The 18038-nt window shown below is 40.1% G+C and overlaps 1 protein-coding gene and 1 long non-coding RNA gene across 4 annotated transcripts in view; one reads left to right on the top strand and one right to left on the bottom strand.

The window, feature by feature from the left end:
* The window catches only part of LOC148145812 (uncharacterized), a 39218-nt gene extending 29345 nt beyond the window's left edge, over window positions 1–9873 (top strand). Inside the window, exons 3-4 of the long non-coding RNA XR_015761055.1 lie at window positions 4572–4684; window positions 8997–9873. This is a non-coding gene — a long non-coding RNA (uncharacterized LOC148145812). The remainder of the gene's footprint in view (window positions 1–4571; window positions 4685–8996) is intronic.
* The window catches only part of net1 (neuroepithelial cell transforming 1), a 167625-nt gene that overhangs the window by 67763 nt on the left and 81824 nt on the right, over window positions 1–18038 (bottom strand). The window contains exons 1-2 of one of the 3 annotated variants that reach the window (XM_087999367.1): window positions 16893–17006; window positions 10918–10980 (exon numbers count right to left, since the gene is read on the bottom strand). In XM_087999367.1, the coding sequence (XP_087855493.1) occupies window positions 10918–10980; window positions 16893–16979 (150 nt within the window). In that variant the 5' untranslated portion in view covers window positions 16980–17006. Of the gene's footprint in view, window positions 1–10917; window positions 10981–16892; window positions 17007–18038 lie in introns of those variants that run through there. The other 2 variants (XM_043714079.2, XM_043714080.2) reach the window with 2 other exon arrangements.

The following is an 18038-nucleotide window of genomic DNA, read 5'->3' as shown; positions in this document are numbered from 1 at the left end:
TGTCTGTTGATAGGCCCTCTACTACTAAACTACAAAGGATCACAGCCCTTCTGACAGCCTTGAATACCGCGCTTACCCAAACAGCAAAGAGAGAAATATTATTTGCAAAGCAAAGAGTATATGAGTATGGCGACAAGCCAGGCAGATACTTAGCGTATCTTGCTCAGATAAAAAAGGCTCCTCACGCTATTACGTCCATTAGGGAAAGTGCTGGTACTCTGACTTGTGATCGTAAAAGGATCAATACAGCCTTTAGAAAATTCTATTTTGAACTGTATAAATCGCAGGACTGTGAGGATAGAAGTAAGAAGATGGAGTCCTTCTTTAAAAACCTGGGCTTTCCAGATTTAACCTCTGAGCAAGTGTCGATCCTGAATGCGCCCCAAGTAATCTAGGAAGTACTCAACACAATTAGACAGCTTCAGAGTGGCAAAGCACCTGGACCAGAGGGATTCCAGGTTGAATTTTATAAAGAATTCATAGGGGAACTGACTGGTCCACTTATTGACATGTATAATTACTCACACAGAAAAGGCTGCCTCCCGCCTTTGTTGAGAGAAGCAAATATTTCTCTCATTCTTAAAAAAAGGCACCAGAAGATTGCTCATCATATAGACCAATATCCTTGCTAAACGTAGATTTTAAAATCCTTTCTAAAACTTTAGCATTAAGATTGGAGAGGGTCTTACCATATATCATAAAAGAGGACCAGACAGGGTTTATCAAGGGCCATGAATCATCTAACAACATTAGAAGGGTCTTAAATATGATACAAGACTGTCAACAGGAAAGAATACCGGGGTTAGTTGTCTCCTTGGATGCAGAGAAGGCATTTGACCGGGTTGAATGGTCATATCTTTTTTACACGCTGGAAAGGTTTGGTGTTGGAGAGTTATTTTCTAAATGGGTCTCAATATTATATAGTGACCCCAATGGTTTAGGTTCGGATAGCTTCAGTGTGGGTAGGGGCTGTTGTCAGGGATGTCCTCTCTCACCGTTATTATTCACACTAATAATTGAACCACTAGCGGAAGCTATACGAGCTGACTCTAACATAGTGGCTCCGAGAGTAAACATAAAATCATCTCTATGCAGATGATGTCCTCCTGTTCTTAAGTAATCCTTTGATATCCGTACCTCGCTTAATTCAAGTAATTCATCTATTTAGTATGTTCTCAGGCTACAAAATCAACTTTATGAAATTGGCGGCCATGCTGTTGGGGGGGTCTCGCTAGTATATCCAATTTATTGGACGGATCTTGTTCTCCCTTGCAGTGGTCACGGGAGGGTTTTCTATATTTAGGTATTTTTATCACCCCAGTATTTGGTCAGCTATATAAAGCCAATTTTATACACCTACTAGAGAAAATAAGGCAGGACCTTCAATGCTGGGGTGATCTCCCAATATCCTGGTTAGGCAGAGTAGCTTGAGTTAAAATGAATATTCTGCCTCGTCTCTTATATCCTATGAGAATGCTCCCTTTGATGTTGCCGAGACTGACATTACGTAAACTATATGGCTGGCTTGGTTCCTTTATTTGGAATCATAGACGGCCCCTTATCAAATTAGAGAAGCTGCAGTTTCCACAAGCAAGGGGAGGACTGGATTTTCCAGACTTTAGGAGGTATCAGTTGAGCTCTCTATTAGGCTATGTACCTGATTGGGTCTCTTGTGACCCACAATCAATTTGGTTAGACATCATGACATCCCAGGTGTCCCCTCATCAATCTTTTATGTTTAGATAAGATGAGAGCTATTATGGATTATTGAAAAAACCTTATTGTATTAAATACAATTAAAGCCTGAAGGATAATGCGGCAAGATGAGGGTAACTTACAAAAAACCACTCCTTATACTCCTGTAGTGGGAGCACGCGGCTTCCAGCCAGAGCAGACAGATGCTACATTTAAAACCTGGAGGTCCAGAGGTGTCTCTTGCTTAGGGGACCTGTTCGATGGGGAGGTTATGATGTCTTTTGAGCAGCTGTACCAGAAGTTTGCAGTACTTTTTCGGTATTTCCAAATACGAGATTATATGCAGAAGAAGACCACATTATTAGACAGTCACTACAGATCAGATAGGGAGAGAAGATTGCGAGGACCAATGGGTCCACCCTCGGTCAGTACTCTTTATCACTCATTACATAACGAGGTATCGAAAGACATGGAACGACTGTTTAAAATATGGAACGAGGTATTGGGGTTAGAAATCCCTTTGGAAATGTGGAAGGACATCTGGGAAAATGCCAGAAAGATCTCTATTTGTAATAGAACTCAAGCTATTCAATTAAAGATACTCCACAGGGCTCATATAGCACCGGAACGACTGGCAAAATTTAGGGTAGGAACATCTCCAATGTGTCCTAAATGTAAAATAGAAGTGGGCACTCTCATGCACTGTTTATGGACATGTCACAAGATCCGCAAATACTGGGACAGAGTAGCAAATGCTCTGACAGAAATCTTGGGAATGGAGATTGGATTGGATCCAGTGTCTCTTCTCCTGGGCTTTTCAAATATGCCCTACCTGGATGTGCAGGGGAGGAAATTATTCTCCATTCTCTCTTTCTGTGCAAGGAAAAGTATCTTAGTTAATTGGGTATCTGAGGGCCCTCCAGGACTTTCAAATTGGCATAGGTTAATCATGGAATATATCCCCCTTGACTTCCTCACAAATGTGGTGCACCAAAAAACTGAATTATTCTATAAAATATGGCAGCCCTTTCTGAATTTTTTGACAGATATTTCAGCTATATTATCAAAGGCTTTTGTCTAGCTGTGGTAACAGTTCTGGCTGTTCCGGGAGCCCCTTCGGGGGAGGAATCCCGTATAATTACGGGTTTCATTATGACTTGATGCTAATCCATTTTGAGTACATATTTAATTATTACGTTATTTCTTACTAGTAATGTAAGATATCTTATTTTATGCTTTGGTTGTTTGTAGGATAGATTAGTAGTTAGCTGAGTTTTTTCTCTCTTTTTTTCTTGTGTTGTGTTTTGGTTATTATTTCTTTTATATATATATTTAATTGTATATTAGTGTTTGTATTTGTTTGTATTACTTTGTAATTTTGTAAAAAATGTTAAAAAAACTCTTTTTTCTTTCAACAAAAATACCTATATAAAAAATGAATACAGCATTGGGCTTTAGGGCAAAAGGTGTAGAAAAAAAATCCATACTGATGGATCTACAGAGGACAAGATTACAATTGGAGTATATTCCACCTTGAGCTCTTGATTCACAATGACTAGAGTAGATGCTGAGCTGTTGTTTGTTTGTTTCTGCTGGTCAGGCAACCTGAAACACAAGGGTAGGGTCTGATGGGGCCATTTAGGACTGCGATGAGAAGAAATTACTTTGTTCAAATAGATGTGAATCGATGGAATTCCATAATCCAGCAGGTTAATTGAAGGATGCTAAAGACACATTATCAATCCTTCAGAGAAGAAGATGGAAAACAGAAAAGAAAGCAGAGTAGAAAACAAGATCAGCCATGATGTATTAAATGGTTTTGCAGGCTCAATGGGCTTCAAGATCTACTCTAGCTCCCATTTCCTGTGTACAAAGTTAAAAATCACACAACACTAGATTATAGTCCAACAGGTTTGTTTGGAAGTACTAATTTTTGGAGCACTACTCCTTCATCAGGTAGCTGTGGAGCAGGAGCATAAGACACAATATACTCAACAAACCTAGGTTGCTGTTCGGTCTTTCATCTTTTAGATGAGGGTTGCAGGATTCGGTTCATTAATATGCAAATCCCAGAACTCTTTCCAATCACATTATCGAGATAAGTTACGGATTTATTTTAAAAAGTGACATCTCAGCTCAGACAATGCATTAAAAGTGTGAGGTTAGAGTCTGTCTGTATCCCAACCTCGTGTCAGACTGATTCTATTTCCAAAGTAGGAGTTTATAAAATGTTACATGGTTTGACTGCCTGCAGATTGTGTGCTTTTGAACAAAATAGAATGTATCTGCAATTACAAATTCACCCCATACTTATACATGTGCGTATACATGCATGTGAGGGAGATGAGAGAGAAAGACTGTGTGTGTGTGTCCGTGTTTGCATGTGCGCGCCTCTTGGAGGCATGTATGTGTCCGAGAGAGCGTGTGTATGAGAGAGGGTCTGTGTGAGTGTGAGTGTATATGTATGTGTGTGTGTGAGACTATATAGTGTAGTGGGGTCACCTGTAGCGTGACATGAACCCAAAGACCCAATTGAGGCCATCCTCATGAGTACCAAACTTTGTTATCAACCTCTGCTCGGCTTCCCAGTCGGGGAACACATCAGCGGTCAGGGACGTTCAACCTCAGATCTTTGGGTGACCATCCACCAAGGTGGACTTCAGGATATGCAACAAAGCACAGTGGCTGAGGAAAGACTGATAGCCAAGTTCAGTACCCATGAGGATGGCCTCAACCGGGATCTTGGGTTCATGTTACACTACAGGTGTGGCATTCCTACTGGAATGGCCATAGTATGAATAATATGAGGAGGAGCAGGATCAGTTCACCTGCAATGCTTTTCACAATACAAAAGTCTCCTGTTTCTCACTGCTAAGGGTTCCATAGATGCCACAGTCATCTAGACAAAGAATTGAAGAATATCTGCGGAACTCGTATGGGATTATATGCTGCGAAATGAAAATGGAAAAAACGCATGTGTAAAACAACGGTAATTATATCCATGTGCTTTTATACACTTAGAGTCATAGAGATGTACAGCACAGAAATAGACCCTTCGATCCAACTCGTCCATGCCGACCAGATATCCTAACCTAATCTAGTCCCATTTGCCAGCACTTGGCCCATATCCCTCTAAACCCTTGCTATTCATATACCCATGCAGATGCCTTTTAAATGCTGTAATTGTATCAGCCTCCACCACCTCGTCTGGCAGCTCATTCCATACACGCACCACCTCTGCATGAAAAGTTGCCCCTTAGGTCTCTTTAATATCTTTCCCCTCTCACCCTAAACCTATGCTCTCTAGTTCTGGATTCCCACACCCCAGAGAAAAGACCTTGTCTATTTATCCTATCCAAGGAGAACAGCCCCAGCCTATTCAGCCTCTTCCTATAGCTCAAACCCTCCAACTCTGGCAACATTGCTTGTAAATCTTTTCTGAACTCTTTCAAGTTTCACAACATACTTCCGATAGTAATGAGACCAGAATTGCACGCAATACTCCAAAAGTAGCCGAACTCGTAATTCAGATTCTGGAAATAATCTAGAGAAGCATAGTAAGAACAGCTAAATGCATTAAGAAGGTGTTAGACTCTTGTAATGAATCCAAGCCAAATAATACCTACACTAAAGGTATGCTGAGTCAACAGCTTACGCAGGTATAATGGTTGCTAGTAAACAGGCAGCATAACAAACATGAGGAAATTTCTAAAGATGAAGCAATTTAGCTGTCTGTAGAAGATTCTGTACTGCCAATTTTGGCACTCAAAATGTTTGCAAGACTGATACATAGAAACAAGTAGGATAGACAACAGAGTTTTGGAATCAGGAGAGGTGAGAAACAAAGGCTTTCCTCAGTTTGACTGTTAAATTAATGCCATCAGTAAGGATAGTTCAAAAATTGGGGGTCTAAGTTATCCTGAAGTCTGTGTTTCAACTTTCACTCAGAGTCAGAAATGTACAGCACTGAAACAGACCCTTTGGTCCAACTTGTCCATGCTGACCAGATATCACAACCCAATCTAGTCCCACTTGCCAGCACCCGGCCCATATCCCTCCAAACCCTTCCTGTTCATATACCCATCCAGATGCTTTGTAAATGTTGCAATTGTACTAGGCTCCACCACTTCATCTGGCAGCCCATTCCACACATGCACCACCCTCTGAATGAAAAAGTTGCCCTTTAGGTCCCTTTTATATCTTTCCCCTCTCACCCTAAACCTATGCCGTCTAGGTCTGGACTCCTCCAATCCAGGGAAAAGACCTTGTCTATTTGCCTTATCCATGCCCCTCATGATTTTATAAACGTCTATAAGGTCACCCTTCAGCCTCCGACGCTTCAAGGGAAACAGCCCCGGCCTGTTCAACCTCTCCCTATAGCTCAAACCCTTCAACCCTGGCAACATCCTTGTAAATCCTTTCTGAACCCTTTCAAGTTTCACAACATCTTTCCGATAGGAAGGAGACCAGAATTGCAGGCAGTATTCCAACAGTGGCCTAACCAATGTCCTGTACAGCCGCAACGTGACCTCCCAACTCCTGTTCTCAATACACTGACCAATAAAGGAAAGCATACCAAACACCTTCTTCACTATCTTATCTATCTATGTCTCTACTTTCTTTACATAAAAGTTTAAAAAAAACACACACATATGTGCCACCATGAATATACTTGCCTCCCGACCATCACCACCACAAAACCCCACACAGTCTCAGTGTGTTGTAACTTGAATTAGAGGGGACATCCGAGCATTTCCCCACTGAAGGAAGCAGCAATGAGACCAAAAAGACTAGGATGAGTGTTTTGAAATATACCACTAAAATTAATTAATTTAATAATAAATTAAAATGAGCATAAGAGTACTATACAGCTGTCATTGCTCAAAGCTACAGGAGTTCACAGTCCCTTATGTGCTGTGTGATTCTAATTGGAGCTCGTGGCCTGAGCCGGATCTTCAAAACAGCCAGCTTGTTCCACTTCCCACAATAGATCTGTAAACTCCTTCCACAAAACAAAACTGGTCCTGAAGCAAACTATAGGGTTGGAATAAGCTTTTGTCTAAATTAACTTAACTGTAAAGAGTTTTAGGAACTATCTATTATTCTTGCACATTAGTTTACATATTAATGGGAAATACATGACAGCAGTACAGAGGCAAGTCTGAGGAACAGTGAAGAACAGTAGGAAGGAACTTAAAAATGGGAAGGACCTGCAAGTAGACCAGGATATCTCAAATGTTTTACAGTCAATATAGTGCTTTAAAAGTACAAGTCTTATATAGGAAATTCTTCAATAATTTGTGACAAGGTACCATAAACTGCAATGTACCTTTTTTTGTGCTCCCTTGGTGTAAGTTGAGGGATGCAGGTTGGTCAGAAGACAGAACATTTCCCTCTTCTTCGAAAGTGATTTTTACATTCCTATAAGAGTGCAAACAGGAACTTGGACTAAAGTACCATTTCAAAGATAGGAGTATTGCTGCATTGGTGATGGTAGTAGCACTCATTGAGATGCCAGCTGAGACTGCATACTTAGATTAAAACATAATTCAGCTATGAGCATCTGATTCAGAGTTGAGTAAATGTCTAATAAAACCAAAACATGAAGCCATTAACAACTTGTACGAATGGTAGAGCATCAAAATGCCTGCTGTGAGTGGAAAGCCCATAAATAAACTATGAAACTCTATCTTACTAACCCCACAAGCTTGTCAGGAAATTTCTGGTCATATAGGGGGAGGCATCCATATGAAGTGCATGTATCAATACTTTTTAGGAGAAGAGAGCTTACTGAAGCCAGACTGAAAAAGCGGTGCAACAATGCTAAATACAGAAAGGATTAACTTTCCATATTTCTCAGCTTCTGTTCTTAATCACTTCTGGATTAACTTGAAGTATTAACTTTTTGCTTCTTCACTTACTTGCTTCCCAAAAGTAACAGAATTTGCAGGGACAGAATCAATTGGCTCCCATGATGTGTGGAGCCAGCTTGATGCATTAGTTGATAGTTAGGAGTCAATCAACTTTATATGTGTGCATATTCTTGACCACTTCACAATCTTGCCACAATCTTGCTGGATATACAAAGATCTAATCTTGACTGAATGCTTCAATGGACAGAAATTATTTATAATTCCACTGGCATCCAAAGGTTTCTTTAAACTGATATAAGATGGTCTTTGAAATTTGAAAGTTGTTGAAATCAAAGAGGAACTCGACTGAAATGTTTCACTTCCTACTCTGGGAATGAGGGAGTGGGGATTCTTAAATTGGATTTCAAATAGAAAGAATTTACAATATGATCCACAGGATTGAAAATGAAAAGTAACATATTGTCTGGTCAGTATCATATCAGTTTTAATGATAATCTACAAACTATCAAATCTGGAAATGGGAGCAGCAACTAAATGTTCCATCTTGCCATTCCCTGTGGCTCCCACCAGTTTAAATAAAAGCAAATTACTGTGGATGCTGGAATCTGAAACCAAAAAGAAAATGCTGGAAAATCTCAGCAGGTCTGGCAGCATCTGTAAGGAGAGAAAAGAGCTGACATTTCGAGTCTAACTGACCCTTTGTCAGTTTGCCCACATCTATATGCAGCCCAAATCTAAAATATTAACTCTTCTATTGGCATGTGAATTTTAGTTGAGATTTATGGGGTCCAATTTTAACTTTGGGTCAGTGGATGAGTTTTGATTGAACTAAAAACTCTGCAGTACTTTTCAAGTTAATAATATGATTTCATAAATATGATAGTTTTAAAATAAATTACATGGCGCAAGGAAAACAGTACATGGAACACAGTTTAGAGATGTACATTTAAAAATATTATCTTTAGTCAATTTGAAATGCTACAAAAAGTGACTAAAGAAACCTTCTAGATTTGTCCATCACTTCTACACTGAAGAAACAGTTACTGATTACATATACAGTCACTGAATAAATGATCTGTTTCACCTTTTCAACTTGTTGACATTCAAATGTACAAATTTTATAAAAATGCACCAATTGGGCGTAATACTTAATTTCCTTTAGGAAAAGAGGAACCCACATTTCCAATGTATCTTCTACTACCTCAGGATGTCCTAAAACACTTCACAGACAAAGCATTTGAGAAGTGTCATTACTGTCATACTGTAAATACTGATAATGTAAGTATTGATATTGTGACTGCCAATTTGCACACAGCATGAGTCCAAATGCAGCAACATCAGAAAGTAACCCGATAACCTGTTTTTCAAAAATATGTAAGTGATTTGATTAGAGGATTCAGCCAACATTGTCTATCTTATATGTTGCAGGCAGGGATGCCCAGAGGCATGGTACATTGGGGAAACTGAGCAAAGGCTAAGACAATGGATGAATGGGCACCGCACAACAATCAACAGACAGGAGGGTTCCCTCCCAGTTGGGGAACACTTCAGTGGTCCAGGACATTCAGCCTCGGACCTTCGGGTGACCATCCTCCAATGTGGACTTCGGGACAGGCAGCAGAGGAAAGTGGCTGAGCAGAGGCTGATAGCTAAGTTCGGTACCCATAGGGAGGGCCTCAACCGGGACCTTGGGTTCATGTCACATTATAGGTGATCACCATTGCACTACACACACACAGATATTCCTACACACACACACACACTCTCACATGCACACGGACACAGATACACACAGACGCGCACACAGACACCCACACACACCCTTATAGACACACAGACTCCCACACATGCACCCCCCTCACAGACTTAAGACACTCTACACTCACTACACACACACACACATTCTCACACTCACAACCCCCACCCCAGACAGACAGACAAAGACCCACATACACACATATATATTGTGTGTGGTGAATGTTTTTGGTACGAAGTTACATTGCACTTTGCTCAAAAACCACACAGATTCATGTCGAACTCTGAGCTCAAAAACTGCATGAATTTATGTAAAACTCTGTTATTTCACTTTGTAGATTGGAATCAATCTAAACATCAGGTCATAGACAGAGAACACAGGGGGCTAACACCTTCAACATATTGTCTAGCTATCACCATTGTTAACATCTAACCCGAGAATGCAACTTTAAAAAAAAGGGTTTTGTGATTTACACATGAAAGAAGTGAAACTATCACTGTATTCTAACTGATGAAAGGCTTAACAGACAATCAATTCTTCAATGTATAATTTCAGTTACACCACACTGTAAATTTTTGCTATAAATTCTGTGTTACGATCGAGCCCTTCACAATCACCTGATGAAGGAGCGTCGCTCCGAAAGCTAGTGTGCTTCCAATTAAACCTGTTGGACTATAACCTGGTGTTGTGTGATTTTTAACTTTTTTTTACTGTTACAGTATTGTTAGCCAAGATTACATTGCTGTGGGACTTGAATGCCAGTACAATGACAGTAGATGAGTTAGGGATACCACACGATTCTAGACCAACCAAACACTGCACACCAAAGACCTATAGAAACCTATTTTAGAAACTTTTTTTTCTGATTCCCATCTCAATAGTTTCTTTTATTTTGTAAATACTCTTTTCTGTATTACTGTGGCAGCTGACTCCCTGATAGGTGGAAAGGATGGTCACCTCCAAAGATAACATTCACTCTCTAGATTCGGGTATGAATAACCAATTCTCAAGATTACAAAGGAAACTGGCACTTGTGCAACTCTGCTTGGGCATGATTCATCGTTACCTTAATATAAGGAATGGGAACATTGCTAAAGAAAACTAAAAAAAACCAAAGTTTATTCAAAATAAAATGAAAACATATGGCAATATAATAAAACAAAATTTTAAAAATTATTTTCTGTAAATTCTCTTTTCAGACTTGGAGAGTAAACTCTGTTTTACTCTCCACACATGCTGATAAATCTGCCGGGTTTCTCCAGTATTTCTTATTTACATTTCCAATCTCCAGAATCTGCAGGACTTTGCTTTTATTTTAAAAGCCTGTATTCAACATGGACTAGATAGCTTGTTTTAATTCTGTACACTCGTGATAATTTTGTAATGGACTAAACTGTTGATGCGAGAGATGTTGCTTACACTTTGTTGTTGATGTATACCATTGCATGATACTTGAGTCACAATAAGTATTGGCATTGCAAATTAAGTACACCACTCAAACACCAATTCAACTTGATAATACATGTTCTTCATAAATATATCCTTTTAAAGCAAATCAAATGTAGCCCCCTATTTTAGCCATAAAATGTTTACCTTAATATCGAGGCTGCATAGGCTGACAACGTCATCATCTTTTGCTCTTCTTTTCCTTTTCTTCTAGGGAAAACAAATAAAATTTGAGCAAGTTTTCTTATAACTAAGTAGAAATAGTTCAGAAAGACTCAGTACAAGAGAGAGTTAAGTTTATCCACAAAAACATTGTTCTAATGAGTTATATCTGATAGATATACAGTACAGGTATAGCACAGTTAACCACAAAATAGTGATAACACTTCAGGTCAAAATAATATGTTCTCTCCAGTATGAATAATCTCACAACTCTACCATCAATGAAAAACTGAAACTTCTACCAAAATGAAAACGCCGTTTGCTAATATGAAAAGAGTGCCATATTTCCCTTGTGCAGAAAAAGAAACAAGATTAAGAACGTTACACACACAGCTACACAATAATGTGATTTATATTCAAACATTGTTCCACAACAAATTAGGTCCTTTTAAAATGAGCGGTGATGTCATAGAATCCTGGAGATGTACAGCATGGAAACAGACTCATCAGTCCAAGTTGTCCATGCTGACCAGATATCCTAATTAATTTCCAATCCCATTTTCCAGCACTTGGCCTATATCCCTCTAAACCCTTCCTATTCATATACCCATCCACATGCCTTTTAAATGTTGAAATTGTACCAGCCTCCATCACTTCCTCTGGCAGCTCATTCCATACACGCACCATTCGCTGCATAAAAACATTGCTCCTTAGGTCTCTTTTATATCTTTCCCCTCTCACCCGAAACCTATGCCATCTAGTTCTGGACTCCCCCACCCCAGGGAAAAGACCTTGTCTATTTACCCTATCATAGAGTCATAGAGATGTACAGCATCGACCCTTCGGTCCAACCCGCCCATGCCAACCAGATATCCCAACCCAATCTAGTCTAACCTGCCAGCACCTGGCCCATATTCCTCCAAACCCTTCCTATTCATATGCCCATCCAATTGCCTTTTAAATGTTGCAATTGTACCAGCCTCCACAAGTTCCTCTGGCAGTTTATTCCATATACGTACCACCCTCTGTGTGAAAAGGTTGCCCCATAGGTCCCTTTTATATCTTTCCCCTCTCACTCTAAACCTATGCCCTCCAGTTCTGGACTCCCCGAGCCCAGGGAAAAGACTTTGTCTGTTTACCCTATCCATGCCCCTCATAATTTTGTAAACCTCTATAAGGTCACCCCTTAGCCTCCGACACTCCAGGGAAAACAGCCCCAGCCTGGTCAGCTCAAATCCTCCAAAGCTGACAACATCCTTGTAAATCTTTTCTGAACCCTTTCAAGTTTCACAACATCTTTTCGATAGGAAGGAGACCAGAATTGCATGCAATATTCCAACAATGGCCTAACCAATGTCCTGTACAGCCACAACATGTCCTCACAACTCCTGTACTCAATACTCTGACCAATAAAGGAAAGCATACCAAACGCCTTCTTCACTATCCTATCTACCTGCGACTCCATTTTCAAGGAGCTATGAACCTGCACTCCAAGGTCTCTTTGTTTAGCAACACTCCCTAGTACCTTATCATTAAGTGCATAAGTCCTGCTAAGATTTGCTTTCCCAAAATGCAGCACCTTGTAATTAATCCGAATTAAACTCCATCTGCTACTTCTCAGCCCATTGGCCCACCTGGCCAAGATCCTGTTGTAATCTGAGATAACCCTTTTCACTGTCACTACAACTCCAATTTTGGTGTCATTTTCAAACTTACTAACTGTATCTCTTATGCTCACATCCAAATCATTTATGTAAATGACAACAAGTAGAGGACCTAGCACTGATCCTTGTGGCACTCCACTGGTCACAGGCCTCCAGTCTGAAAAACAACCCTCCACCATCCTCTGCTTTTGAGCCGGTTCTGTATCCAAATGGCTAGTTCTCCCTGTATTCCATGAGATCTAATCTTGCTAATCAGTCTCCCATGGGGAACCTTGTTGAATGCCTTACTGAAGTCCATATAGATCATATCTACCACTCTGCCCTCATCAATCCTCTTTGTTACTTCCTCAAAAAACTCAATCAAGTTTGTGAGACATGATTTCCCATGGACAAAGCCATGTTGACTATCCCTAATCAGTCCTTGACTTTGCAAATACATGTACATCCTATCCCTCAGGATTCCCTCCAACAAGTTGCCCACCACCGACGTCAGGCTCACTGGTCTATAGTTCCCTGACTTGTCCTTACCACCCTTCTTAAACAGTGGCACCACATTAGACAACCTCCAGTCTTCTGGCACCTCACCTGTGACTATCAATGATACAAATATCTCAGCAAGAGGCCCAGCAATCACTTCTCTAGCTTTCCATAGAGTTCTCGGTACACCTGATCAGGTCCTGGGGATTTATTCACCTTTACCCATTTCAAGACATCCAGTACTTCCTTCTCTGTAATATGGACATTTTGCAAGATGTCACCATCTATTTCCCTACAATCTATATCTTCCATATGCTTTTCCACAGTAAATACTAATGCAAAATACTCATTTAGTATCTCCCCCATTTTCCATGCCCCTCTTGATTTTATAAACCTCTATAAGCCCTAGCCTATTCAACCTCTCCATATAGCTCAAATCCTCCAACCCTGGCAACATCTTTGTAAATCTTTTCTGAACTCTTTCAAGTTTCACAACATCTTTCCGAAAGGAAGGAGACCAGAATTGCACAAAATATTCCAAACATGGCCTAGCCAATATTCTGTACAGCTGCAACATGACCTCCCAACTCCTATACTCAATGCTTTGACCAATAAAGGAAAACATACCAGACACCTTCTTCAATATCCTATTTACCTGCCACTCCATGTTCAGGGAACTATGAACTTGCACTCCAAGGTCTCTTTGTTCACCAATACCACATTGTTGTTTTCTACTAAACTGAAATCAAAAATGGACCCTTTAACTCTGACCAAAGACGTTATGAGTCTAGAATGGGTCTACTTGATTTAAATTTTTTGAGGAGGTGACAAAGGTAATTGATGAAGGTAGAGCAGTGGATGTCGTCTCCTTGGATTTTAGTAAGGCTTTCAACCCTCATGATAGGCTCATCCTGAAGATTCAGATGCATGAGCTTCACGGTTACGTGATTGTTTGGATTCAGAACTGGCTTGTCTGTAGAAGAAAAAAGGTAGTGATGGAAGGGTGTTTTTCAGCTTGGAGGTCTGTGACTAGTGGTGTTCCATAGGGATTCATACTGCAAACTCAGCTGTTTGTGATATATATAAATGGCTTGGTTGAAAATGTAGATGGGTGGGTTAGTAAGTTTGCAGATGACACCAAGATGGGGGAGTTGTGGATAGTGTAGACGGTTGTCAAAGGATATAGCAGGATATGGATCAGTTGCAGATATAGGTAGAGAAATGGCAGATGAAGTTTAATCCAGGTAAGTGTAAGGTGCGGCACTGTTGGAAGATCAAAGTGTCAAGGAAAAGTATACAGTTAATGGCAGGACCCTGAACAGAGGGATCAAATCCATAGTTCCCTGAAAGTGGCCCCGCAAGTCGATAAGGTGGTAATGCTTGCCTTTTTTGGTCAGGGAATTGAGTAGAAGAATCAGGATGTCGTGTTGCAGCTTTATAAGACTTTGGTTAGGCCACATTTAGCACATTTTGTTCAATTCTGGTCGCCACATTACAGGAAGGATGTGGAGATTTTGGAGAGGGTGCACAAGAAGTTTAACAGGGTTCTGACTGGATTAGAGGGTACAAACTATAAAGAGAAGCTATAAAACTTCTGGTTGTTTTTTTTGGAGCAACGGACACTGAGGGGAGACGTGATAGAAGTCTATAAAATTATGAGATGCATAGATAGCGTTGAGGGTCAGAATCTTTTTCCCAGAGCATGCATTTAAGATGAGGGGAGCAAACCTATTTTTACATAGTGTGGTAGGAGTCTGGAATATGCTACCAGCATTGGTGGGGAAGCAGATAGGATAGGGGTGTTTTAAGATCAGCACATGAACTTGCAAGGAATGGAGGGATATGGACCAAGGGCAGGCAGAAGGGATTAGTTAATTTGGCGTTATTTTTGGCATGACATTGTAGGCCAAAGGGCCTATTCCTGTTCTGTACTCTTCTATATTAGAATGTTACGATTAAGATAAGGGAGGTAACTCCAGTATTGCTAAAGCAGGGGGCTAGGATATGGTCATTGGTATTCCTGTGCAACAGCCTGAAAGGGGTCAATTTTAGTAGACAAAACATGGAGAGACAGTATAGAATAAAAAGTACCATTCCAAAGGATGTGCAGACCTAGGTATATATGTACATGAGTCATTTAAGGTGGCAAGTTAGGCGGAGAGAGCAGTTAATTATTCTAGTTAAGGTAAAGCTGCCATCATCGTAGTGTTATGGACCAGACCTAACCCCCTTCACATATATCAAGGAGACAGTCTAGACCCTAACCTTTTCTAATTTAAAGGCGTGTAAGGTATTGTCTTGCAGATGTAATTCGATTGGCCATGCTACTCCGCTTTAAACAAAATATACTTCATTCTTTCTCCAGTTAAAATACAGACAAAAGATTTGAGGATTGGTATAACTTCAACTCTTCGGAATATTTAACAGAACAATAGATTATTTAACTATTAAACAGTAACTGTTCCAACATAATAACATCCCATAAGCAACCCTTGGCAAATGCAAATTCAGTAAAATAGTTTGTCTTCCATGCAATGTTTCTCTAGTCTAGGAAAAATGAGCAACAAGAGAAAATTCGAGCAGAGAGAGATCTCCAGCTTTTTGTTATGGCTGAGAGATGAATCAACTTCCACAGACAACTTCAAAACCCCAACAACTACTGAAAGCTAAATTAAAACCCTGGTTCTGTGGGAGCCTGACTCCACCCATTCAGGATGCTTCTATTGTTCTAACTTTAAAAATCACAGGGCCGAGCAAGCTGCTTATTTTATTGGCTTGGAAGAGACAACTCATCATCTCTGACTCAAAAACTCTCTTCACCTCTTAAAGCCATAGCAATGTTACAATAGGGCATGGCCAGTGGAGAGATACAACTGCTGGTGGTTTAACCTGAGGGTCACCATACCTCAGTGAGAAGAGAACTTGAGAAGATGAGTCATTCATGGTAACCCCACCCCCCAAATAGGTTAATAAAATACAAAAGCAAGGAGATTATGCTGAACTAGTATAAGACACCAGTTAGACCCCAGTATAAGTACTGCATATAGTTCTGGGTGCCACTGTTTCGGAAGGAAGTGAATGAATTGGAAAACATGCAAAAGAGGTTTATGAGAATGATTCCAGGGAGGAGACACTTCAGTTATGAAGATAAATTACAAAAGTTGGGACTACTTTACTTGAAGAGGAGGAGGATATAAGGAGCTTTGATAGGATTTTCCAAAATCCTGAGGGGACCGGACAAATTAATTGAAAAACTGTTTCGGTTCAAAAATGTTCTTGAAAGCAAAAAAACTGAAATGTTTTACAAAAGAAACAAATGTGAGGCAAAAAGGGTTTATTTCATGCAGGGAGTAATTAAGGTCTAGAATACATTGCCCAGAAGTATGGTGGAGGCAGATTCACGTGAGGCATTCAGAGGACGTTGAATAGGAATGTGTGTAAGGTTATATTAAAAGGCTGGAGAATAGCGCCAAGTCATTATGCTCATTTAGAGAGCTAGTGCAGACAGATTGAACTGGATGGCTTTCTTCTCCACTGTACTAGTTCTGTGATTCTATGCTGAGGAGTGCCATAAGCATGGTATCATGGGCCTAAATGGGAGAATAACTTTTAAGATCTTGAAGAAGGCCTACCAGCTGAATCTTTTTTAAAGAATCTGTAACAGTGTCTTTCATGTTCATGTAACTTGTACATAGTTGCTATCATGTCTTCAAGAAGATGAAGTTTAATGCAAGTCTCTTCTTGTAAGAGGACCACATATTTTCCCTTCGGGATTGAAAAATGCTAACTTTTTTATCCCAAACACTGTTGCTAAGTTACCAGTGTCGAAGAATGTGGTGCTGGAAAAGCACAATTGGTCAGGCAGTATCCGAGGAGCAGGAGCAACTTCGTGTATAAGCTCTTCATCAGGACCACACTCTTTGACTCTGATCTTCAGTGTCTGCAGTCCTCACTTTCTCCTTGCTAATTTATCTGGCCAGTACATTCCAGTATGGGCTCTTGACAGAGTTCCTGATGGGCAGAAAACAGAAAACTAAGCTCCCTTTCCAATCAAGGAAGTCTAAATCCACATTTACATCACAGAACTATGAAAATGGATATAAAAAGGGACCGTTCTATCAGGAGCAACTTGGGCCACAACTAATAATGGATGCTATCATTCAAGTCTGTTGACCCATTTGGGCCATAGGTAACAGGAAGGCATATAGAACCCAAAGAGGAAATGCACAATTTTTCAATGAGCTTCAAACCAACAGCGATTGTGTTGCGGTTGTACAATTAAAGGAGCTGTACAAGTGAACTGCAAGAATCTCATCCCACTTAAAAAACAGTTGTCTGCTTAACTGGGATAAACCCAATGAGCAAAGTTATAACAAAAATGACTCACAGGCCTTTCATTGTCAGGATCAAAATTAACAGTTTTCAAACCCAGAGATCTACCATCTTTCAAGTCTGGGGGAGATGAAGTAATGGTAAAAATAATTACGTACACAAATATTCATAATGAGAAAAGCTTCAGGGGAGATAATGTGAGGGTGCAAGGGTGAACAGCTTAGAATCTCAAAGGAATAACATCAACCATCTTCACAGTGTCTATAATCATGTCCATCACATCAGTGCTATTTGTGTCCTGTTGTTACCATACAATAAACTACATCTTGTTTAAGAGCCTCTTGTTGGATTACAATTGGCCTTCCTCTAACAAGTCAGATCAAGCATGTAGATCCTGATCATGAAAGAAATGGTGCTAGGAAATCTACCTTACAGTGAGCAAAATCACAGAGAGTAGTGATCTGGTTTCTTGTACAACAGAACAGCATTCTCACTATATTTTGCTAGAAACCAAAGATGTTCTGGGATGGTTTCTGATTTCCCCAGACATACACGTCATCATTGAGAATCCTCTTTCTCGACTGCCTTCTGCATATGCCTTCTGTTACTGAAGCCAATTGATTCTTGAGAATT

This window comes from Chiloscyllium plagiosum, unplaced genomic scaffold (genome assembly GCF_037043375.1).
Source record: "Chiloscyllium plagiosum isolate Xiang-an unplaced genomic scaffold, Cpla_swu_hap1 HiC_scaffold_23, whole genome shotgun sequence".
In the NCBI taxonomy this organism is placed as follows: Eukaryota; Metazoa; Chordata; class Chondrichthyes; order Orectolobiformes; family Hemiscylliidae; genus Chiloscyllium; species Chiloscyllium plagiosum.
Note: the sequence above shows the minus strand (reverse complement) of the source record. Positions and strands in the feature narration are given on the sequence as shown.